The sequence below is a fragment of the Amborella trichopoda genome, chromosome 6 (genome assembly GCF_054954075.1).
Source record: "Amborella trichopoda isolate Santa Cruz 75 chromosome 6, AtrichopodaSantaCruz75HAP2 v2.0, whole genome shotgun sequence".
NCBI classification, from domain to species: Eukaryota; Viridiplantae; Streptophyta; class Magnoliopsida; order Amborellales; family Amborellaceae; genus Amborella; species Amborella trichopoda.
The window spans coordinates 50,107,377-50,130,774 of record NC_142341.1 but is presented as its reverse complement, the minus strand read 5'-3'; the positions used below and the strand labels follow the sequence as shown (position 1 = coordinate 50,130,774).

General features: G+C 36.3%; 2 protein-coding genes across 20 annotated transcripts in view; one reads left to right on the top strand and one right to left on the bottom strand.

Annotated features, from left to right (window-relative positions):
- Positions 1-845: 845 nt before the first annotated feature.
- Positions 846-5,064, top strand: LOC110008511 (uncharacterized). 2 transcript variants are annotated; one of them, XM_020676224.2, is made up of 6 exons: positions 846-1,713; positions 2,794-2,976; positions 3,051-3,289; positions 3,844-3,990; positions 4,574-4,693; positions 4,808-5,064. In XM_020676224.2, the coding sequence occupies exons 1-6, from the start codon at positions 1,494-1,496 to the stop codon at positions 4,874-4,876; spliced, it is 978 nt and encodes a 325-aa protein (XP_020531883.1). In that variant the 5' UTR covers positions 846-1,493; the 3' UTR covers positions 4,877-5,064. The 2 variants fall into 2 exon arrangements, with proteins under 2 accessions (XP_020531883.1, XP_088725226.1); XM_088869100.1 differs by having other exon boundaries at positions 909-1,713; positions 2,881-2,976.
- A 730-nt stretch (positions 5,065-5,794) lies between these two features.
- The window catches only part of LOC110007894 (RNA-binding CRS1 / YhbY (CRM) domain protein), a 38,910-nt gene continuing 21,306 nt past the window's right edge, over positions 5,795-23,398 (bottom strand). For 5 of the 18 annotated variants that reach the window (XM_088869064.1, XM_088869060.1, XM_088869062.1 and 2 more), the window contains exons 4-6: positions 12,681-13,082; positions 11,574-11,975; positions 5,795-5,899 (exon numbers count right to left, since the gene is read on the bottom strand). In XM_088869064.1, coding sequence (XP_088725190.1) covers positions 5,810-5,899; positions 11,574-11,975; positions 12,681-13,082 — 894 coding nt within the window. In that variant the 3' untranslated portion in view covers positions 5,795-5,809. Of the gene's footprint in view, positions 5,900-8,348; positions 8,520-9,366; positions 10,053-11,396; positions 12,111-12,680; positions 13,083-23,398 lie in introns of those variants that run through there. The other 13 variants (XM_088869074.1, XM_088869076.1, XM_088869077.1 and 10 more) reach the window with 5 other exon arrangements.

The following is a 23,398-nucleotide window of genomic DNA, read 5'->3' as shown; positions in this document are numbered from 1 at the left end:
AGTTTTTAAAATTTATTTATTTATTTTTTCATATTCATGATCTTCATGTTAGAGATTAAATAGCCTTAAAAAATAAATCTCAAAATCCATCTCAAAAATAGATTTATTAAGAGGCCCACATTTCTGCATATGCGGGCTTGGCCGTATAAAAACTAGGTCCTTAATATAATTATTATTTCTAATTTTTTTTTTTTAAAAAAATCATATTCATGATCTCCATGTTAAAGATTATATATTATCTAAAAATTAAGATCAAATTAAATTTAAAAAATACATTTATTGTCAAGCTAGCTTTTCTACACTATGCATGCCGAAACCCTGTCCAAATGAAAGTTTCAAGCCATCACAAAGTTTCAATACCGGAACTACATCTCCATTACAAATGAGAACTATACTTTACTTCTGCATTATATGGAGGGCACCTTATACAATCTAACGAATTTCTTTTATGAGTGAGGTTTGTATAAAGCTGTAACTTTAAACAATCAAAATTAGGCGTGTCTCTAAATTTTATTATGAATAATGTTTTTAATCTAAAATTTTTTTAGGAGGGTTGAATAATCTTTTTTTTTTTTAATTATAAAATATTTAACTAAAAAAATTGTACAAATCAAATAAATTTATAAATATTTAAAAATCTTAAAAATAGACTGTCTAGATTCGCATGAGGGTTTTCCAACATGGGAACAACCGTTCTTGGAATTTGGACGCGCACCTTAATTCTACTTACATAAACGTTGGCCCTTTATTAGCAAAGGGATATAGATGTGATTGAGATTATTGATAAGGATAGGAACATTGCTTCCATAATTGTATGAGTAGACGTATGAGCCGAGGCAAAAGCCGAGCCAAAATGGAGGGAATGATCGTTGGCTTGAAAAAATGTTTCCGTTTTTCTTCTCTTTCTTACTTTTCAAATTCTTTGCTGCTGTTTCCTATTTCCATAGCGACTTTAGAGTGAGAAAATGGCGTACTTTCTTCTTCAATTTTCTATTACCTTTTTGCCTCGGAGATTTGGATTTGATTTGCCTGGGATTTGATGACCAAGTCTTGAAGCAATCGCCATCTCTCTCTCCTCTCTCTCTATGTTGCACTCTCGAAGGAAAGACACACAGACACTCTCTCTCTCTCTCTCTCTAAGGAAAAACACACAGTCTCTCTATCCCTGAATGCAAGTTGAAGGAAGAAAAGCCCAAGACGTTTGCAGGTCTAAAGAATGAAAACCCATAAGTTTATGGGTGCTAAAGAACTCTCTCTATCTTTCTCTCTTTAGTTGAAGGAAGATGCACCCAAGATGTGTGGGAGTTGAAAGAAAAAGAACCCATTATGTGTGGAAGTTGAAAGATGAAAGTGTGAAAGTTGATAGAAGAAGATCAATTGGTTTATGCATGTAAGGGAAATCTCTCTCTAAAAAATGTGAGCCAGAGAAGTTTTCACGACCTCCGTTTTATTGAATTTTTCCCAAAAGCAGAGTTTGGGCTTTTCTCTTGGAGATGAGATTAAAGGGATGCCTTCTAATGAGATGTGGATTTCTCTTGATTTCTCTACTTTCTTGTGTTGAAACCAGTGTAGAAATGTCATGTTCTTCTTTGTTGGTTTCATTGGTGGTCCTGGGATTGTGGTTTTGGGTAATGGTGGAATTGGAAAAGAGTTGCAGAGTAGTGGGGGTTGATGAGAGAGAAAGTGTGGTGATCAAGTCCCATTGTAACAAAAGTGAGTTCTCTTACATTTGCTGTTATACTGGTAAAATCTAGTTCTCTCTCTCCTCTAATTGGTTAAGTAATTTTCTCTCTCTTGCCTTTGAATGTATTTTCTATTTTCTCCATGTTGCTTGGGTAAGTAAATCTTATCTTTACTTTTTATCTGAATATTGTTACCATTGTTGTTCTTGGGGACTTTGAGTGTTATAAATTTGTAATTATTGTGCATCAGAACTTTTGATTCAAAATTCAATGGGTTATGACTTTTTATTGTATCTCTGGTGTTAATTTACTTGTTCAGTTTATCACTTATTTGCATTTGCAAATAAATATTGTAATTCAGCACTTTCTAATGTCTCCTACATTGAAAAAATGAGCTTCTCAATTTCAATTTCATGGCACAGCTAAATTATCATGCATTCGATCATAAATTATATTTGTTTCAATGTTATTTTTATTCTGGGATTGTTGTAGAAGTTATTGTGTGTCATATAGGTGCAACAAATTATCATACCCTATACTATGTCATCATCTTTTTAGTTAATTTATGTATATATTTTTCTAAATAGGAAGCTTTATTTTCTGAGGAGATAATGTAATTTGGCATTTACTTCAGTGAATTTTACTTATGAAGTACAATCAAAGATGTGTTACTTGATTTATTTATTTATTTTCCTTTTTCTCTTTTGGGATTTGATTATAATGCAAAAGCAATTCATAGCCTTTTTTGAATTATATGAATTTTGCATTATTTTTAGCTGGGCAGTTGGTTGCTTGCCTAGATGAATATCCTAAAAATAAGATGAATATCCTAAAAATAAGTTCATCTTTTTATGGCAGAATCCTTCACTTTACTAAAGTTCTTCTTTTTTTAATTATCATGAAACCACTTTCTTCTCCTCATTTTCCCAATTTTTGTTAATGGGCCCTCCAATTTGTTGGTATTTTCCCATTTTTCATTTCATATTCAATACCACATTTATTGTCACCCCATTTTTGTTCACTCACAGATAGACTTAATTTCCCATTTTTCCAATTTCAGTAAAAAATCAAAATGAAAATATCTAATTTTCTAAATTTTCTCTCTACCTAGGAATCCTTGCCAACTCTCTGAATCCAAAACCTGGAGGTCACATGGCACAAGATTTCATATTTCCCCATTTTAACCCTGAAAATGCAGAATCCATGCGTTGTCACGGCTGCACGAAAGCCCGGCCACTGGGGGTAAATTCAGAGATCACGGCGATTCTTCTCACTGTAATTGGCCTAAAAAATGGTGAGCATACGTAAAGGTGAGCACACGCTTCCTCGAATCTCTTTGTGGTGGTCTAATTTTGTGGATTTTTGCAGATTTTTTGGTTCCCAAAAAAGAAAATGGGCTTCACGGGTGTTCTTTAAGTTCATGCATCAGTCGAGCTGGGCTGTATCGCCTTCTTTTGAGAGTTCAGGTAGAGAGTGAGAGGAGAGGGAGAACCATGCTTTCAGGTGGGTCTAGTGCTGTTCCGGCGACTGAGAACGGAGAGGGCAATGGATCCCCAAAGTCTCATCACCCAAGGATCCTGTTGGTCGAGGACATTGAGCTCAATCGGGTAATTTCATAGTCTCTTTGTGCTTCTCTGTGTTGTTGTGTGTGCTGATGACATGCTCTGTTTACAAGCTTGTTCATGGCTTCATTCATTTGGATACTTAATGTGAGATGTTGAATATAGCTCTTTTATTTCTTTTTATTTTTAGACATGCATTAATCTGGGTGCTCTGTGTGTGTGTTGTGTTTTTGTCATATACTCTGTTTCAGAAAGTATTTATTTGTATTGGAATACTTAATTTGAATTATGTTGAAAATAGTAGCTTTAATACTTGTTATGTTTAGTGATGGATTAACTTGATGTGATTTTTCGACTGGTTAGTGTCTTGGATTTGATTTTCTACTATTATTCAGTTACTTGAATCCTTTTCATGCATACTTCATGTATCCTGATGGATTTCACTCTCTCAACATGAAAGAGAATGAGGAATCCTTTCAGTTTTAATTCATCCTTTACTCTCAGCAGTTGTGTGTGTGTGTTTGTCTGTGAGAGAAATGCTTCTTGGGTTTCTTATTTTTTGGATGAATGTATTCACTTCCCTTCTCTGGAAATTGCAGATTTTGGTGAGGAAACTACTTAGAGATCTGAATTTACAATGCGAAGAAGCTGAAAATGGACAGGTTGCAGTGGATCTCTTTAAGCAAGGGAAACAGTACGATCTTGTGTTCATGGACAAGGAGATGCCGGTCATGGACGGCCATGAGGTACACTCGATATGTTTTTATTTTTGAACTTAATCCATTTGTTCTCCTTTTACTTCCTTTGAAGATTCGAATTCTCCACTTGTTTTTTTTTTCTCTCCAAAAGAAAACTGAAAATCTAGGCCCTCAGATGGTTTCCATTGGGATGCGTATTTGTTTTTCACAATAAATATGTGTTTTGTCTAGTTGCAGCTTAATTTCAATTACTAAATGGTTGATTAGTTTTGCTGCCTTGGTTGCAGTCATTTGCATTAAGGGGCATTTTGGCCATTTACATGAGGGGGCATTTTTTTCATTTATGCTTAGGAGGATGTTTTTGTCATTTTCATAGTAGAGGTATTTTGATCAGTTTTTAAACAAAATAAGTCACTGTTTTGCACATAATAATATGTACTTATATATTTATATTTGATAAATAATAGATGAGGTCAGCATATTTTTTTTACTGAAAATTAATGTTTCATTTTTAAAATTTGAGCTATTTTAGTGACCCCCATTAAGAAAGTTTCTCAATCTTAAGGCTGTTTCTTAGGTAGAAAATTATTGGTTTTTATTTGATTTGATTTGATTTTATTTTTGTGAACAGGCCACAAGGCAGCTCCGAACACTGGGAGTGCAGACTCCAATTGTTGCTCTGACTGGGAACAACTTGCCATCAGACAAAGAGTCATTTCTTGCTGCTGGTGTCGACGAATTCCGTGCTAAGGTTGATTTCTTATTTTCTCAGATTTTGTGTCATACCATTTTCTTTATTTTTGTTATGATTTTCAGTGGCTTGCCTTCTTTTTAGTATGTTACATTTTGCTTTTACTGCATGCAGCCACTCACAAAGAACGAGCTCGTACTTCTCCTTACTCAATATGGACTGGTGCATTCGAGCTCTCAATAATGGCGGAAACTTGCATTTTTCTTTCTTTTATTCGATGTGAATTATGCATTTTAGCATTAATTTTCTCGTATAAAAGAGGGTGGTTTTCGTTTTTTACCCGAGTTAATGTACCGGGCTTCGGCCCGAAAGTGATGAGTAACAAAAAATACTCATTTCATTAATAAAGATAATATGAATATCCCCTAGAACCTTCTTTGTTTTCCTCTCTTTTTCTTTTCTCCTTTCTTTTTGGGGTGGGGCTTGTGTTAAAGGGCTGGTGGTGGGTTATGGGTAAAAGAAGTAATGTTTGAAATTGAAACTGATCTAATTTCTATTGTAAATGACTATATTGCCCTTCTCAGTAGAATATCTATAAACTACGTATTCATCAGTTGACATGAGAAAGAACTTCCAACACTAAGTTTAATCTCTTAAGTGACTAAAATACCCCAGTTGGGACAATAAACAGCCCAAATGCAATCTGCAAATACATGTCGTTTCTGATTGATTTGAATAAAGGGATTATGGAGATCAAAATATGGGATCATAAACTTCAACTAAATGACCTCAAGCCTTGAATTCGAGCTAGGCTTCCTTTGTTTGGTTCATGCACAATGGGAAGAAGTTTTTACAGGACAATGTTTATGGACTATTATTGTTTACACATCACAAAGGCAAATAACATAATTTCAAAGACTATCTTATGATGTATATGCTGAGAATCTCTTTCCCTTTACTGGCATTGCTAAATTGAAGTGACCATTTTCATTCTGGTGCAAAATTGAATCATGGAAATGTAGGTCAAGAGTTTATATTATTGAAAAATGACCAAAATGCCCCAACGCGACATCGAATGCCGCGCCTTTTATGCTATTTATTGGCACTCGAATATCTTAAGTTTGGCAATAAAATAATGACTACATATCTTCAGAAACATGATATTCGCCAATCTATTCATATCTTCAAATCTTTGGGCATGCATGTGTAGAACATCCGCCAACGATTCGAAGTTTGCAAATCTTTGGGCATGCATGCGTAGAACATCTGCCAACGAATCGAAGTTTATTAGGATCTAAGTGATTACTTTCTGTCAAATTTTGGAAAGGTTATATTCAAGTTAACGTTGATGAACAAAACCATGAGCGGGATGTTTTTTGAATCCAAAGCCTGCGACCTCACATCTCCTTTTTCATTTCTTGAGGCAAAATCTTATAATGTGACACTCTTCTTTTGAATTTTGATATTTATAGTTATACACTTCTCTTTTGAAATTTCATCTATTTTTGTTCAAGTAGACCCATCGTTTCTTCTAAACCCATCTCATTTGCTTGCTACAGGCTTTACAGATGATGTCTCATCGTCAACTTGGAATCTCAGAGAGAGAGAGAGAGAGAGAGAGAGAGAGAGAGAGAGAGAGAGAGAGAGAGAGTGTGGCTGGTTTAATGATTATCTTGCAATGCCTAATAGGTAACCATATATCAGCCCACACCCTGTCAAGAACTAAAGTGGGGTGGAAAAGCCTTTTCAAAATTCATCATTTTCCCCGGAAAAGTATTTGACCAACAGAAAATAAGCATTAGAATCAATCAAAACATAAATGGAAAAAAAGAATAATTTGCTTTATATTTTTACTTTTTCCATCTATTGCACTCTTTTGCAAAGGGGCTACTTTTGTGTAAGATGAAAAACAATTTTGGAAATTTATTTTTACTAAGATGGGATTTACTGCCCTAGCCACTAAGCAAAGAGGTTGATCCCTCATTTGCCACTTTTGTTAGATTTGAAATCTTTGGGGCCAGTTTCACTTAAATTTTGGTTGGTGTCACTAAATATAGCCTTTATTGATACTGAAGGTTTGATCCATATCTTCTAAGGTCAAATGGCCATGGCAAAGAAGATCAAATCCTTAAGGATATGCTCAAGGTGTGTAGACAGAGGAAATTGGGGTCCTTGCTCCTATTTATAGTCTTAAAATCAATCAGGATCTTTTGATCTAATGGTTCACAACGATGAGTGATTCGTCGGATACTTCGTCCGACTATAAAATCCCAAATATAAATTTTGTTTGTCTTGCCAATTGCTGCAAATCTAGATCTATTACTATGTGGGGTGGGATAGATTTGGAGGATGATAATAAAAAGTATTGAATAATGTTAGTAAGATTTAGAGGATCATACAAAAATAGTCCTTTTATTGTCTTGGTAATTGCTGCAAATCTAGATCTATTGCCATGTGGGGTGGGTTAGATTTGGAGGATGATAATAAAAAACTGTTGAATAATGGTAATAAGATTTTGAGAATCATATTAATAAGTAATAAGATTGAGAGGATGACAACTTAGGACATATACATTAGGGATCGTCTACCACGGTACATGTTATGTACAAATGATATGCTGCATGTGGTCTCCATAATCCATTGTCGACAAGGCACGCTGAGATTAAAGGGCAGGTCTGAAATTAGTTTTTTTGGAGCTCTGACAAAGTTTTCATATTTACCTAGGAAAGCGCTTTCGCAGCTAACTAGGTAAAAATAAATAGAGCGGGGAGCGGGGAAGGCTGGGAAAGCACTTACCCATATGCTTAGTAACTACTGCTTTCAAGGAATACAAACATGGGAAAGAGGCAGTTCAGTGGGAAAATAGTTTCTCAAAGAGTTCTTTCCCGCAAAACAAACATGTCCCAAATGTTCCTTCATAAAAGCAGTTCAGTGGGAAATAATTTTCTCAAAGAGTTGGTGAGATGCTGGGTTCGAATCCCATTACATACACTTTCTATCAAAATTGTCACAAATTTGAAAATCTCATCTGCGCTTTTCCCCAAGTCAACCTCTTAACTAGTAAAGTCGAGTCAGTTATGGTAGCGAATTAAGTCGACCACCGAGCTCAATTTTTTTTTACCACTGCTTGTGGTTTGAGGATGGTCTTTCGGTTGGCTAGAAGCAGGTCTCCTGGCCTCAATAGGTATTTGGCAGCTAAAATAGTCAAAAGATTATAGGAACATAAGTTTAATCAGTAAAAGATCAATACTGAGGTCCTATCCAAATCCATGAAGACATCTTGTCCTCAGAATATTGATGATACCATGGGAAGGTGGTCTCGTTTCTGAGGTATATTTCAGATGGAACTTCAGTGGCCAATGAACTATCAGTTTTAGAGACCCAGATTGGCTTAGCTGGAACCATGTCCAAGTTGGTCGAGAAAACACAAGGTTACCTGAATCGAATTTTCTGTTTAAAGGAGAATGGAGTTCCACAATACTTGGATTGAATTGAATTGTACTTGGGATGTGCATGGCTGCTTTTCAAATATGTTAAATGGGCCATCAGAAAGTTACATTGTCCGCTCCATGGCCCTCTTTTGCCTATTTCACTTGTGAATACAGTAAAACCCTTAGTTGGCTTGTCAAATAATTTGCAATTTGCGGTCTCGAAGTGGTGCATTATTGTTTAGGAAAATGAAAATGATAGAATTAAAGCAATAAGAGAATGTAAATAAGTCTCTTTTGAACCCTCTTTTAAACCATCTGATTAGCTTTGTTAAGGAGATTACAAGAGCAATTGGTTGATTGGTAGATGGATTTCCCTATGCCCACCGGGGTTCTCGCTTTGTGTCTGAACATAAAGTCAGTGAGTGCTTTGATTGGAGAATACTCAGCTAAGAAACCTGGATATGCTTACAGGCTTAGTGAATTCAACATCAAATAAGATATCGACACCCATATCTGATACTCCCAGAATGCTTGTAAATAAATGTCAACTTAAATACAAAATGAATTATGGGGGATAAGTCTGAAATGATAGTGAAAGTGAAATATCTAGTATAATATACATGAAGCATAACGTGAACATTTTAACTTACATACATACATATAACATATATGATATAGCTAAAACATTATATGATGCCTGGAAGGGATACATTGGTACATCCTATCCAGAATACTGAAGCTGATGCATACATCAGAAGCTCTAACAAAAATCTACAGTACATTATAACAAACTTGTATAGAACCTATATATTATACATTCATGGTATTATATGGATTGGAAAGAGAAAGATAATCAAATTGTTTTGCTGAACTGTAGGTCAGCAGATTCTTTGTAGGCAACTGCCCGGAGATCTGTTTGTAAACATTTACAAGGAGAACTTCTCGGAGCCATTCATGGCGTTTAGGGAAATCAGAAATCTGGTTTTCTGATGTTGAGAAAAGGTTTTATAACCATGTATTAGGAAAATTAGTTTATTGCTTCGCCCCCGAAGTCTTCGGATTTTCCTTACCAACTGAATTGAAGCGAAGCGAACGCAACTAAACTACGTTTTGGGGTCGGCAGGATATTTCGCATTCAAAAGAATATTGCGGGATGACTGGTTCAAGCATATGATGCGAAAGAGCGCGAGGCCCCAAGTCCAAGTCCAAGTCATACCTGTTACACCGAGAATTTACTCCCTACGTGGCCCAAATTTTATGGCCCCCTTCCTCCTTCCAACGACTACCAACTTGCCCCATATGTCTTCTCTAAAATTCCACTATTGTCTTTTATTTTCATTAGAATAAGATAGAGAAAATTGCCGCATACACTTTAAAATAAACTATTTATGCATCTTACCCCATCCCAATCGTTTCTCACACTTTTTTCCCCTAAACAACCTTACGTCACAAAACCCCCCAAGATAAAAAGTTCTTATTTTTTAGACGAAAATACCCTTATCGTACAAACCAAATCAATTCGCAAATCGCAAGTAAAGTAGTGCCAGAGCGCAATATACTACTGTTGGAGTGGAATCTCAAGAAGCACTGCCAGAGCACGATGCTACATTGCCGGAGCAAACTACTGGAGCACGTATTTTCACTGCCAGAGCACGTTCTCAAAATGCCGAAGCACTGTGGGTCAGACAAATGACTGCCGGAGCACAATTCTCAATATGCCGAAGCGCTGTGGGTCAGACAAAGCACTGTCGGAGTGCACATTGTGATGTCAGAGTGCGCATTCAGACTGCCAGAACGCAGTCCTCCATTGCCGGAGCGCCGTGGCTCCAAAGGCTTCATTGTCGAAGTGGACTGCTTGAATGTGTAGTTGCATTGCCGAAGTGAATTATCAAAATGCCGAAATACTATGGGTCAGACGAAGTACTGCCGAAACGCACATTGGGACTGCCAAAGCGCTTCTTTACTGTGGGAAAATAGGAGATAGAAGGCTGTGTGAAAAGAAACGAGGGCACTTTAATCTTATTTCATGTTACTTTTGAGTTGGGAGGGCTTTTGCAAGGAAAGGTAGTTTGGGAGAAAAAAGTGTGAAAAAAATTTGGGGTGAGGATAAGTTGTATAGATAGTTAATTTTAAGGTGTTTTTGGTAATTTTCCCAATAAAATAAGTTGATTACCAAATTATCTCTTCATCATGTGAAAGGACCGTTGGGTCCTCATAAATTGAATTATTTTTATTTTTATTTTTTGATTGTTTTTATTTTTATTTTTTTATTAATTTAATATATTTATATATAAATGTATAATTTATTTATATTAAAATTATATAAAAAATCCCAAGCTTTCCCCTGAATTGGCCTAAACACCGAATTGCTTCATTTTTCTAACCAAATCGAAAAAAACTCCGAAGCAAATCTGACAACGTTGGTTTATTGGTGGATGTTTAAATTCCAAGAGAAAACTGAATTTCACATGATTTTTCTTGTTATTTTCAAACTTAGTAGAATTGGTATTTCCTTAATTTTGCTTGTCCTGACGACTTCTATATAATTGCTAAGTAACTTAATCTCTAGTCTCCCCAGAATTTTTCTTCAGCTATAATTACATTTCCTTTTGTTTTTTTTTTTTCCTTCTGATTTTAACAAAGAACTTATCTTTGAAAAGTTCATCATTATAGCTCACCAAATGGGCCGAACTCCCTCTCTCTCTCTCTCGTCATACACACTACCTCATTTCAGAGTCTGTGTATTCCTAAGCTACATGTAGGTAATACACGGGCACCTCCAAACATAGTGTATGTACATTTATATGTGCACGTGCAAGAACAAGAGACAGAGATCACACCTGCGTGCCATATATGCATTCATAGCAGAGAAACATGCAAGATATGGGCGTGTGTGTGAGAGAGAGAGATCTGTATATTTGGCGGCTGTGTTTTTGTTGGCGGATGACAGAGAGACGTGTTTGTAGTCATACACACCACTACCTCATTTCTCATTTATCTGTGTGTACGCCTAAGCCACATGTAGGTAATACACGGACACCTCCAAACATAGTTTATGTATATTTGTATGTGCACTTGCAAGAACAAGAGACAAAGGTCACACCTATATACCATATATGCATACATAACAGAGAAACATGCAAGATATGGGGGAGAGGGATGTGGGGGTGTGTGTGTGAGAGAGAGACTTCTGTATATTTTGGGGCTCGGTGTGTGTTTATGAGGGGGCTGAGAGAGAGAGATTGGTAGAGCGGAGTGGTTAGATATAGAAAGAAGATTATATATTTTATCAAGGATAAGGATAGCTAGAAACTAGAGAAAAAAAACTACTCTTTCTAAAACATTGGAATTAAACAAAAAATATATGGTTAATCTAGAACCTTTCCCATCTCTTTTGCAGAACAAAAAGTTCAGTGACAATTGCTATTCCCATGAATTTCTAAGCCTGTAAACAGTTATTTTTTCTACCTCAGATACAGTTTTATCATCTAATGACCTTAGAACCGTACCTGATTCTCGTGACAAATCCCATCCTTTATCAGAATCATAGTTTCTGTTGCTTCTGTTTCTTCTGATGAATCTATGTCTTCACTTTCTGTTGCCTCTATTTCATTTGAGGAACCAATATCTTCTGTTTCCTCTGTATTTATTTCTTCTGATGAATCCATACCTTCACTTTCTCCTGCTTCTGTTTCGCCTGATGAATTATTAACTTCATTTTGCATTGCTTTTATTTCTTCTGATCTTCTGAAGCCTTTACTTGGGGCAATGGACATCGCATGTGAGTTTCGGAGATTTGGGTCCCCATAGAGAGCAATATGCCGATAATACAGTTCTAATTCCTTTTCAGCTATCGCAATGAACCGCCTCACTGACTCGAGTGACTGTTCATACTTGGATTTTTCTAGTGCCTGAATTCAAGACAACTCCAATAACTTATGACCTGAAACTGGTCAGGGTTGAGATATAATTTCCTGGTGTGGGGCTCATGTATTTAGCCATTACAATTCGGGTCAGTTTTCCCAGCCAATATTTTGTGTGTCCAGCTGAGAGAGAGAGAGAGAGAGAGAGAGAGAGAGAACCAACTAGGACAGTTCAAAAGTCAAATGGAGTAAAAAACACAAAACTAAAGTTTACTGTTAAACCCAGAAATTTTGTCTGACGACTACAAAAACCCAACAAAGGAAAAAATAAATACTTCTAGATAAAGAGAAAACTAGATAACTAAACTACAAAGGTAAGGTAAAAGTTACCGGTTTCAAATAAAAATTATAATGTTGCAGGTTGTAAGAATAATAGAATATTGAAAGTTGTGCAGATCTTTTTTGGAAGAAGGACCAGCATATCTCAAAGTTCAAAATGTATGATACAAATACCACCATTTATTGGGAAAACAGATAACAGAAGCAGAAACTTTGGACTGTGTGTGTGTACGTGCGTGCGTGTGCATGTGTGTGTGTGTGTGATGGATCAACTCAGAAAGAAATTGTACATACTATTACTCATGTTTATGTATCCATATATATGTAGCTCCAAAATAGAGATATCAATATTTAAAGTTCTAAATGATAACCAAATGGGAAAATCAAATCTTGCACGAAATTTGGACGATTTACCTTCTTCTTTGACAGTGTATCAATGGGAGACATAATCTTGGGCTGGACATAGTTTTTCCCTCGATAAAAGACTATCGCATCATTGCCTATAATTTGAATTGGGATGCCACCACTCAATCTGGCAATCTCCTCAGCATATTCATGTACCTGGCCAGGTTTACATGGTTTGCAGATAACCTTAACAGTTTCATGTTTTTTCCAGTGCATATGCATGTTAAGAATAACACCTCCAAACACGCCACGCCTACCAACTGGGACATAATTTGATCGTTTTTGGGACATTTTTTTCATGTAGAATCGCTCCTCACCAGTCAATTCTTCAAGTTCAATAGTTGGACCTTGAAGCTTTGGTACCTCGTACTTCTTAAGCTGTTCGATTAGTCGTGCTTCTTTTATTTTCGCCTGTTGACAATAAAGAGGGTTAATAAGAAGCAAGAGGTAAGAGAATCACTCATGAACATTGATGAGTGGAGAGAGAGACTAGCACATAACATTGCCTGAGAACCCTGACCTTTTATCATGTCATGTCAAAAACATTCACTGCTTATAAAATAAGGAAACTAGGTAGATAGTTGAAACTACAACACTGTGCACGTAAATTCCCATTGGTTATCATCGTGTATTCCCATCTCTCTCTCTCAACTAGGTAGATAATTGAAACTTCAACACTCTGCACGTAAATTCCCATCGGTTATCATAATGCATCCCCAAGTCTCTCTCTCTCTCTCATGAGCTCATGTTTCAGTATTGTCTCTCATTCCCCTTCTTGTCTATAATTCTTATAGATGACATGGTAAGAAAATATCAGTGTGAAAGCCACCTGTTCCTGTTTAATGCACTTTAGCCTATTAATTTCAATCAGGTTCATAGTTCTCTGTTCCAAATTATAAAATAGAAAAAAGAAATGGTTCGCATCCAATCTCAATCAGTGACACAAGACATGGTAAAAGGGAGGTTGATTAGATAACACATGATCAATGACTCCAACATGAATTAAAAGATGGCTTGCCTCAGCACTTGTGCAGGCCATGATGCGGGCTGAAGCCCTAGGCTAGGTAGGACTTCCAGGGCCGGGGCCCCTCTAGGTGCCTGCGTAGTGGCCAAGCGCACACCTAGGCGGCCAAGGTGCCTGACCCCAAAACCCTGCAAGACCCCTGACCTTCCCTCACTGTTTTTGGAGCACCTCAATCACGAGGATCCTGGCTAGGCAGTGCGTTCCACCTTCTAAAATACTGCACATGATAAAAAGAGTAGGCTGGGTTTATTATCTAGGAAACTTTGGCTGTTCAGAAAGCAATACTGGGTCACCTCCACAATCAACAACCTAAATAAATTCTCCAGAGCGGTTTCATGTTACAGGAATTCTTAAGAATTATGTTCTTGTTAGTCTGGAGTCTGGACACATCATAATTGTCTGTCTTTCAATATTAAGAAATCTCCCACTTCCAATTCAAGATACAAGTTGCGTTAATAACTCAAATGATGGCACCAACTGAGTCCCCTTTAATCACCCATGGGCACCAAAATGCTCCATATAAAAAAAAGCCAGATTCTTGCTCCAAAGGCAATCACCTAAATAATACAACTTTTTATTTCAAATTAATATTTTTCCCTCTATTTGTGCAATACCATTGCACATGTATAATATAGTATCACGTTAAGCCTTTATTTGTTAATCCTTTGCTCAGTATCTCTAACTTTGGGCACTGTCGATTCCATGGGAAGTATGGTCTAAGAGGGTATGCTTGGAGGAAGGAATGGGTCCAACAGCTGTAAAATGCAAGGATAATAGATGGAAGGTAAGTTTAAAGAAGGATCCATGATTAATTCAGTAGAAGAAGAGAGGATTGCCCAGGCAGGCCCCACATAAAGGAAATGTTTCATTGCATGAATGTGATATGCGGTGAGCATCAAGATTATAAAACAGATGCAGTTCGGACCGGTGCGATGAAAGAAAAAGTATCTCAAGGGTTGCAGAAGCGGAGATAGCAAGGGGAGTAGGGATAACAGAAAGGGGGCATGGAAATCCGGACCTCGATATTTTAGTGTCAGAGATTAATTATGAAGAAAAAAGGCCAGCCTCTGATCACATAACGAAAGGAAGGTGTCTTCTTTTGAGGCATCAGCCTCAACCACATCCTTAGTAATGAAGATACTTCCATGGAATATCAGGGGCTCAGGGGGCCACATGAAAAAGAGATCAGTGAGAGTGTTTGTTACACAACAAAGAAAAGACATCCTGATCCTACTAGAAAGAAACTTGGGATGAGGGAAACTAATTGGATATGGGTACGAGACCAAGCCAAATGGGTAGCATTACCAACTTAGGGATCATTGTGGGGCAATCAGGTGGTATGGTCTCCACAACTTCCGAACAAATTGGATTCCACGGGTGGAAATTGGTCAGCTTCTGTGTTCTTTGAAGGCCCAGAGAGGGGATTCCAGGGGCAACCTGCAGCTATATATGCCCCAAACAGACCAGCACAGAGAGAAGCCTTCTGCATTGAGCTTGATGGGCCTCAACAAAATGCAAATATTCTCTGGCGTGTAATGTGTCAATTTGGTCTTTTAAGAAACTTTGGGGGTCAGGAACGCGACAAGCATAAAAGAATTTGAAGCATTATTGTAGAAATGAGTTGATGGAGATACCATTGGGAGGCCCGAAATTCACCTGGTCCAATTGTAGTAAGGAATATCTAGTGCTCACTAAGTCGAACAAATCCTGTCTCAGCAAGTTGGAAATCTATGTTTCCTGAGGTCAATCCCGCAGCATTGCCTAAGCCAATTTCTGACCACACTTCAATTCTATTGAGCACTGAGCAAAGCACATCAGGGCCGAAACCATTAGATTCGAGCTTATGTAGTTTAAAGACGAGCAACTGCCAAAACTTGTGGAGTGGTGGGCTTTGTTTAAAGTAGACAGCTGGAGGATGCAAGAACTGAAGAAAGTTGCAATAGCTGAAACAGAGGCTAAAGGTCTGGAATAAGGAATGTTTTGAGCATTTGGAAGTTCCTCCAAATGAATTAAACAGGTAGATAACTTGGAAGAACAATGACACCTCATTGATGAGGAATGAAGCTAAAGGAAGCAAAGGCAACACTTCAAGATTATCTAACGATGAAAGAACTTTTCTGAACCAGAGACTTAGAACAAACTGGTTAAAAGAAAAAGACTAGAATATAGACTTCCAACCGTAAGACAACAAAGTTTAGCTGGTGCAGTATTAGTATCCAAAGCACAGAATTGGATGATAAAACTTTTGAAGATGGTGATGTTAAGGAAGTGACAATTGTGCACCACTTTCAATGGTTCTTCCCAGTGGTATAAGGATAAGCACATTGTTGGAGGAGGGCCCAGGGGTTAAGTCATCAAAGCGCAGCCTGGTTGGAAACAGCCATTTGAATTGGAAAAGCTACATAGAGCAGTGTTTGGGCTGGACAAGGAAAGAGCACCTGGCACCAACTGCTTTCCACTCACCTTATTTCAATATTTCTAGGAGATGATCAGCACAGCATTCTTAAAGATGTTCCAGGAGTTCCATGACGGGTAGAATCCACAAAGTTATGAACTCATCCTTTGTTGCCCTAATTCCTAAGACAGACAAGGTAGAAGATACAAAGATATGAGACTTTTCAGCCTAATAGGTAGTGTATACAAGATATTGACTAAGGTTCTGTCCTTGAAGTTATGCAAGCATATCAGTCATATCCATCCCTCAACCTGCCTTTACTCAAAGATAGATAGACGCTGGATGGTATACTCATCATGGGTGCATCAGTTCCAGACAAAAAGAAAAATTGAAAAAAAGAGTGAGGAAAACTATCAGAAATATACCTTAATTTTCGTCTGGTTAGGAAAAAACCCCAAACTTTCATAAACCTCATCCATACCCTTTTTCCTCAGTTTTGGCATTTTTTGGACCAAAATTCACGGTAGTCATATTACAGTAAAGGCTCAACATCGCTGTACTTAAAGTACCGTGACAACGACCAAAGCTTATAAGGCATATATTTGAAACAGTGATGTCTTGAGACATCACGGTACTTTAAGTACCATGATGAATTTAACATGTTTTGCAGTACTTGAAGTACCATAATAAAATTGGATGATAACAACAGTAAAAAAACTACAGTGATTATTTCTAAACTCCTCCTTCCTGCGCTTTTCTCTTTCCTTTACACAATTTTTTCCTTCTCAAATCACACTCTCTCTAACCCCACTACTCTCTTCCTTAGCCTCCCCTCCTCTCTCTCTCTCTCTCTCTCACTCTCTCTTCCTTAGCCTCCTCTCTCTGTTCCTTATCCTCCTCTCTCTCTCTAATCTCTCATCCATTTGATATCCTCTCCTATTTCTCAATCTCTAAAAGAGGTCTCTGAGAGCTATTTCGCAATCTTTGAATGAAGTCTCTGAGAGCTATTTTCCAATCCATGAGCATCAAATATACACACCAACACCATTTTACAAGTATGTCATCAAAATCGTCAAGGTTTTAATTATATTCCCTTGGATGTGCGATGACAACATTTTGTATGAAATATTATGTAGTTTTTTCTATAGTCCTTTGATGTTGTTGGGTTGGCCATTGGAAATTTTTTCTTTAGAATATTGCATAAATAAGTCTTAGATATGTATTTATCTTGTGGCATCTATATTGCAATCTAATGTCCCTCTGTAATGCAACCTCTTCATTATATATAAATATTTGAAAACCTTTATACATCCATTGCTATCTTCCAATGTGTTATTGATCCCAAATATTTTCGTTTATATTTGTTTACATCTGAAATTGGAGATCTCAGCAGTGATTGGGCATTTATATGCACCAATAATGGGTGATGACTGAGGGAGAATCGCTTTACACTTTAGTGGTTATTTCAAGCGGAATTCTAATGATGGACGTATTTTCTATGATGGTGGGGACCTGAAGGTTACATTTTTTAGGGGGATCCCATTCTTCGATCAACTAAAGGCTCACTTATCAAAAATAACAAATTATGCCCCAAGTATCACAACTATTTAGGTATAGTGACTCAAGGTTACCAAGTAACAGGAATATAATACGTATTGGCGATGATGACGACCATACAAAAATGTTGGAAGGGTCTTCTCCCATTGCTATGTATGTGTCAAACAAACCTATTGAGTCCGAGTCCACGGAATATCGACCACCAACACTACCAAAGAATGGTCCATCAAGATGGGCCATGTAAGAAGTTTGCAATGAAATTCATTATCTTTTTTTTTTATTAGTGCAGATGTTATGGGTTAGGATAATTCTCATGTTGTTCTAATATTTTTTGAACAACAGTACTCGATCAGAGCAAGTCATTCATAGTGAAGGTGCAGCCAATGTTTTAAAAAACAATCTGCCCAGCGCCTAGGCACCCGTCGAGGTGGCCTGGACCAAAATATTGCGCGCCCAGACCCAGGCGGCCCTACATGAGCAGATGTACTTGGGCGGGCGTCTAGGCAGTTCAGCCGGGCGCCTAGGCGGGTGCTCAAGGACGTGGATTTTTTTTTTTAAATACCCAAAAGGTATGTGATTTTGAGGTTTAAATAGGCTATAGGGGTTATTTTCAATAACCAAAACTACAGGAAAAATTCCATAAACCCTCAATCTCTTAGCTATACCTGTTTCTGAGAATCAAAAGTATTTTTTGTGGTTTGAAGAACCTTCCTAAACCTTTACACTTATTATGAAATATGGAGCGTGGGAAACTATTACTAATACATATCCTATTAGATTTTTAAATTTTGTATGGTTTGAATTTTGAAATTTTGAACAAATTTATTTTCAACATGCGATATGTCATATTTTTGTACATAAAAAAATATGTTACAATATTTTCAAATGAATTCTAAAATTGACACAAATTTATGTATATACTACATATCTATATAAATTGTACAACAGGGTGCCTAAGGTTCTAGGTGCCCGCCTGGGCAAGGGCGCCAGGCCGGCCGCCTAGCGTTTTTTGAAACCTTGGGTGTAGCTGGCATAGGCGTTGAAGATTAGCATGATTTAGAAATCAAACGCTATATCGACGACATCGATCCGATAGAAAGCCCCATTAGGATTGACCATTACGAAGTTGTACTTCAACAGGGTCAAGATTTTATAAATGAAGTTTATAAAAAGCGAGGAGAGACGTGTATGAGCTGCAGATGGGTGTTCATGGCGAATGCATTGTTGGAGGGTTAATACAAACTTCTTCAGGGTGAAGAACTTTGTAAACGTGTACTCATGTGCAGGTGTATTAGGCAGGGTTCATCAGCCGTTTGCTCGAAGACACTGAGTGGCTAGTAAGATCAAAGACCGTTTGAATGAAATGCCCAATCTGACATCTGGAGATGTTATTAATGATATACAATGGGTCACTGTGTCACACCATCTTATCAACAAGCATGGCGGGGCAAAGAGGTTGCACAAGAGATAAATAACAGCTCTCATGTAAAAGCATACGAGGATCTTGGCAAGTACCTTCATAAGATTTGAGACACTAACTCTGGAACCCTAATAATTATTCAGATGGATGATCATGATAGGTTTGAGCGTGTGTTTGTAGGCAATCATCCATGTTTGTATGGTTTCATGTATGGTTGCAGGCCATTGATGGAACTAGATGAGACGTTTTTGAAGGGAAGATACAAAGGGATATTATTGGCCACAATTGGGGTAGATGCGAATGAAAATATATTTCTCATAGCATATGCAGTAGTTGAGAGTGAAAATACACCAAGTTGGACTTGATTTCTATAGCTTCTCATTGAGCAGTTTGACGAGAGGCCTGATTTGCTAGTATTGACTATTGTCTCAAATCGTCAGAAAGGATTGCAAGTTGCAATTGAAGAAGTATTCCCAACTAGTGAGCATGGGTATTGTGTGCGTTACCTTTCTAAGAACTTCAAAAAGGCCTATAGAAATTCGGCACTTAAAGACTTAAATGAAAAGTTGCACGTGCATTGTTCGTATCAATATTCGATGAGTACATGACAAAGATTAAGAGTGCAAATGTTAAAGCTTATGACTGGATCATGATACAGCATCCGAAATATTGGGTAAACGCATGATTTCGAGGGAGTAGATACAATCATCTGACATCGAACATCTCCGAATCATATGACAGGTGGATATTAAAAGCTCGGGAGAAGCCCGTCAGTAAACTCCTTGAATGCCTAAGCGTTAAGCTCATGAGCGAATTTTCTAAAAACGATGGCAATGTCCCTATAATGGATGTGATTTAAATAATGTTCTAACTAGAGGTGGTAAAGGGTATTTTATTACCTTTATGGGGTGAAGCTTTATTATCTACATGCTTGTTTTCAATAGAATTCCATATAAAAAGAGTGATAAGACCCCTTATAAGCTTTGGTTTGATAAAAAACGTTCTTTGAATTTTTCAAAGTATGGGGTTGTCTTGCATATGTTAGACTTCCATATCCTAAAAAAAAAAAATTGAATCCTATAACATCTAAATGTACTTTTGTGGATATTCTCATTATAGTAAAGCTTATAGATTTTTGGATCTAAATTCTAACACAAATTTGGAATCTAGAGATGCTGAATTTTTTGAAAATCTCACTTGTAAAAGTGAAGTGATGCAAAATGAAAATAATCATGAAAATGATGAATATGTTGATGACAAACATGTAGAAAATAATGATGATGAAATAATAGAACCAAGAAGAAGTAAGAGAATTAGAGGTGATCCTTCTTACAACTTTGGACCTCATGTTTATATTTATCTTGTTGAGGCTAATCAAAATAAAATTTTAAGTTCATTACCTATAGTCTCAAATGTGGAGGAAGATCCTACATCTCTAAATGACGCTTAGGCATCTCAAGATGCAATTTTTTGGAGAGAAGCTATAAATAATGAAATAGATTTTTAAAAGAAAAATGAATTTTGATGGTTCTACTAATAAATATAAAGCAATATTAGTTGCTAAAGGTTTTAAACAAAAAGAAGACACTGATTATTTTGACACATATGCACCTATTAGAAGGCAAGAATTGCTACTATTAGATTGTTCTTAGCAATAGCCTCTTTCAATCATCTAGTCATATTTCAAATAGATGTAAAAACTGTTTTCTTAAATGGTGACTTAGATCAAGAAATATATATGGAACAGCCCGAAGGGTTTGTGATGCCAGGTCATGAGAATAAAGTTTGTAAACTGGTTAAATCTCTTTATGGACTAAAACAAACACCTAAACTCTTTATGTGTCATTATTTGTCTATATGTAGATGACATGCTTATCTCTGGCTATAATCAAGAAATTCTGGAGGAAACTAAAAAGTTCTTGGCATCTAAGTTTGATATGGACTTAAGAGAGGCTGATGTGATACTTGGTATCAAAATAGTGAGAAAAGAAAAAATATAAATTTTGACTCAATCTCACTACATTGAGAAAGTGCTTAATAAATTTGAGCATATTGATAGTAAAAAGGAAGAGACCGGTTTATTGTCCGTTCAATAAACCACCACAAACATAGCAAGTCCATGGAGGGGCGAAATACTATTTATTTTCACCTATAAGCATTTTTAAGACTTTGCCATATATATATATATATATATATATATATATAGGAAAAAGTTTATATAGAGCCAAGGCTCTAAACAATCAAATTAGAGCCTACCTCAAAAAATTCACTACATGACATGTTTATCTTTGGCTATAATCAAGAAATTCTGGAGAAAACTAAAAAGTTATTCGCATCTAACTTTGATATGAAGGACTTAGGAGAGGCTAATGTGATACTTGGAATCAAAATAGTGAGAAAAGAAAAAGTATTAATTTTCACTCAATCTCACTACATTGAGAAAATGCTTAATAAATTTGAGCATATTGATAGTAAAAGGGAAGAGACCGGTTTATTGTCTGTTCAATAAACCACCACAAACATAGCAAGTCCGTGGAGGGGCTAAATACCATTCATTTTCACCTATAAGCATTTTTAAGACTTTTCCATATATATATATATATATATATAGGAAAAAGTTTATATAGAGCCAAGGCTCTAAACAATCAAATTAGAGCCTACCTAAAAACATTCACTAGAAAAGGTTGTTTTGATGTCCAAATATCTTCGAATCGATCATCTCGACATCAAGATGCATGGATATGAGAAAACAAAATGGATTCCAAGTTTGAAAATAGTGACCTTATAATGGATTTTTCGACTGTCAATTTTCAAGATTTTCAAATGGTCACAGATCTACTTAATCTACACTGTTTTTGAAGCTTTAAATTTTATAATTAAAGATGAAAATATATTTTAAGGCCATCACAAATATTTTCAATGTTGAAACCACAAATATTTCAATGTTGAAACCAAAATTCTCGACACTATTTAAAGGTGAGCTCTACTTTGATTGTTTAGAGCCTCGACTCTATGCAAACCGCACCCATATATATATATATATATATATACAAGAATTCAAATCCTTGAACTTCATGATAATACTTCCGAACTACATACTGAAGAAGACATAGTAGAATTTAATCATTTACTCAAATCATATCATCCCAATGATTATTTAGATCAAATGGATCAAGGCGAATCATCGAATAGACATTCGGTAAATGTTTTAAATAGAGTAATAACACAAAAATGGTTTGTATTAATAACCATAGTCATAAATGATGAATATGAATTCCAATCTCTAGCTTTAGTAGATTCAGGTGCTGATCTGAATTGCCTCAATGAAGGATTAGTCCTTATATCTGATATTGGAACCTTAGGTATATTCCAATTCTGTATTTGGTTTTCAATATCATTAATAATAATTTCCTCTTTGTTTTTTATCCTTAGAGTTCTATTAGTTGTACTAGTTGTTTTATCTGTCAGATTCTTAATAAATTTTTCCATTATTAGGTTGCGGTTGAGTGTTATCTAGACAGTCCTCCTTGACTACCTCGTACGTCTTCTAGACCTCAGCGGCTCTCCTGGCCTAAACGGTCAACTGACTGGGTGTCCTGAGCGTCTCTAACCTCAATTCTCGGACCAAATTTCTTTAATGGATTAATTTATTAAGTTTCTTAAGATAGAAGAACTAGTAGTAACTGTAGATCTCTAAAACAGGGTTGAAATTATTATTAATGATATTGAAAACCAAATACAGAATTGGAATATACCTAAGGTTCCAATATAAGATATATACAAGAAAGGTACATTCGACCTCAAAATCGGATATGCTATAAAGACAGTAGAAGAGACTCTTTCTGTCACAAATAATCAAGAAGACTTTCAATTATTATCTCAAAAAATATTACAAGAACATAAAAACAAAAGTTATAAATATTTACATATAGGATTGATTCAAATAGCTGTCAAACCATTAACCCGTTTAGGACTAAACAATTCTATCCTAGTCTGCTTACGTGATACTAGGCATAATAGATTTTCTGATTCACTATTAGGACTGGTTGAATCCAGTTTATGTAGTGGACCAGTATACTTTAACTGCTTTCCAAATTATTCTGTATCCCTTACAGATCCAAATATATTAAATGTTTTATTCTTAAACCTTAAAACACAAGGATTTGATATGATGACAGGTTCTCAAAATATAGCCATTGTTTATCGAATATATTACAAAGTAATGACTACATTATGCCCAAATGTACTTCAAATAGATACTAGAGGACAAACAATATTTTTTCAAACTAATATGGAAAAATCAAATACAATTATACCAAAAACAGTATCAT

Coding starts and splice junctions, on each gene's coding strand:
- LOC110008511 (XM_020676224.2), top strand. CDS start 1,494: ATGAGATTAAAGGGATGCCTTCTAATGAGATGTGGATTTCTCTTGATT. Junction 3,290..3,843: donor AGGACATTGAGCTCAATCGG/GTAATTTCATAG, acceptor TGGAAATTGCAG/ATTTTGGTGAGGAAACTACT. Junction 4,694..4,807: donor TCGACGAATTCCGTGCTAAG/GTTGATTTCTTA, acceptor TACTGCATGCAG/CCACTCACAAAGAACGAGCT.